Source organism: Eurypyga helias, unplaced genomic scaffold (genome assembly GCF_000690775.1).
Source record: "Eurypyga helias isolate BGI_N326 unplaced genomic scaffold, ASM69077v1 scaffold16452, whole genome shotgun sequence".
In the NCBI taxonomy this organism is placed as follows: domain Eukaryota; kingdom Metazoa; phylum Chordata; class Aves; order Eurypygiformes; family Eurypygidae; genus Eurypyga; species Eurypyga helias.
In genome coordinates, this window is record NW_010237984.1 from 9,043 (window position 1) to 10,839 (window position 1,797).

A 1,797-nucleotide genomic window follows, 5' to 3' on the forward strand; every position below is an offset into this window, starting at 1 on the left:
GTGGACGTGCCTCAATGAATACCACACCCTGGGAGCATTTCAGCACCTCCCCTCCTACCAGAATGCTGCCTTAAAAAAGAATTCCTACAGTGATGCGATGAGAAGTGATCTTTTCCTGCCACATGGTAAACATAGATTTAAGACTTTCCAAATTGTTTGGCCAAAAATTTTTGATTATGGTATTTCCCGAGTCATAAACACTAGACAAGCATTTCTTATAGGATATGCTGTCCAAGGACAGGTGACCCCAACCTTACTTCTCACTCTCCTACACCCCACCCCCCCCCTCCACCAAGAAAAGCGTTGCACTCTTGCAGGCTTTGATTCTAAGTCTTCAGCTTCTGGAAAGCAGCAGTTAGACTTCTGCATTTTTCAGTGACTCAAAAAAACCCCATTTAGTTCACATGTTCAACATACAACATCTTCAGTAAGTGCTTTCACACGCTGTTCACAAGAACAGTCAGGTCATTTCACACCACAGAGGTTGTACTTTCCGGATTTACACGCATCAATCTTGAAGGATTTCTCAGATCCTGTAGCTGCTTGGCTGGCTTTCCAACTCCTTCCTCAAATCTTTTTTCCACAACAGGAAGGACAGTTTCATACAGGAAGGATGCATTCTGTCTAATGAATGCTTTTTTCTCAGGGTCCTGTTCACACCGTAAACTGTAATCGACATGCTGGACAGCCACCAGGATGATTTCCACGAGGCTCTCCAAAAGAACCATATGCAGCTCTGGAAAGTAAAGCTTTAACGCTTCCTCCAAGAAGGCCATAGTCTGCTTAGTGAAAGCTACCACAGTATAGCTAAGGTTGACCCAGCAGTCATCACCCGTGTATTGGTCAAAACTGCCCACCCCGCAGCTCCTCATCTCCTCCCTGAGTTTCCCCAGCGCCTCTGGAGTCATTAGGTTCATCTTTCTCCACATCTCCTCAGAGTTGCGGTGCTTGGTGGCCTCGATGATGATATCCTTGTAGCTCTGTAAAGCACCTTTGATATCCTTCACCAGCAGGGCGTGAATGATGAAGGTGAGATCCAGTCCAACCTCGCTAAGCTGCTTGCAGTGCTCTTTAGCTACCTTGGGTCACAACGAAAAGCGAAGGGTGTTACTAGTGCACAGGCCCCCTTTATACCTTACGCATTTACCAAATCTCGCATTCTCAGAGAACGGGGAAGCATCAGTCACACTTCACTTTATCTTTCCTGCTTTAAGAAATTAATAACTGAAAGATAAATCCCACCTGTAAAAAATAATCTGGACAATTACATTATAACCTGTAGGCACACGCCTCTTTCCCCCCCACCCCCCTCAGCAGCTAGAAGAAACCACAGCCTGAGAAATTCTTGCAAAAATTATGGAAATGTAGTCCAGGACAGCCTTGGAAAACAAACAAAAAGACTTCACTCATCACTCACATGTAGCTTGTGTGAATTTTAGGACATCCTACTGGTTAAAGTCAAATTAAAAATCATCACATTTTGCATTTCTGATAAAAGCAGGGTTTTTCTTGCTGTGTATTTTCATCCTACTGCTTTCCTCTATTAAACTGAAAAAAATCAAACCAATCCCAAATGAGTAATGACCTTTCAACAGAAGAAACGTCTCTGGAGACCCACTCAACATCTGCCCTAGAGTTAGAGAGCGTACAGGCTTTACAGCCATGGTTTTGGCCATCATGTCCCACCACCCTCTTTTGACCCTCTTACCTTGACGCACTCTGCTGCAGTCGACAAGCTCTCTTTACTATCAAATACTTGCTTGCTGAAGGCATCAACAAACATCCTCATGGAAGAGC

The 1,797-nt window shown here is 44.4% G+C and overlaps 1 protein-coding gene across 1 annotated transcript in view; it reads right to left on the reverse strand.

The window, feature by feature from the left end:
- Window positions 1–219: 219 nt before the first annotated feature.
- EXOC8 (exocyst complex component 8) overlaps window positions 220–1,797 on the reverse strand; it is a gene marked incomplete at its 5' end in the record, with an annotated part of 2,379 nt that continues 801 nt past the window's right edge. Inside the window, 2 exons of the mRNA XM_010147690.1 lie at window positions 220–1,079; window positions 1,709–1,797. The exon at window positions 1,709–1,797 is cut by the window's right edge and continues 477 nt beyond it. Coding sequence (XP_010145992.1) covers window positions 471–1,079; window positions 1,709–1,797 — 698 coding nt within the window. The remainder of the gene's footprint in view (window positions 1,080–1,708) is intronic.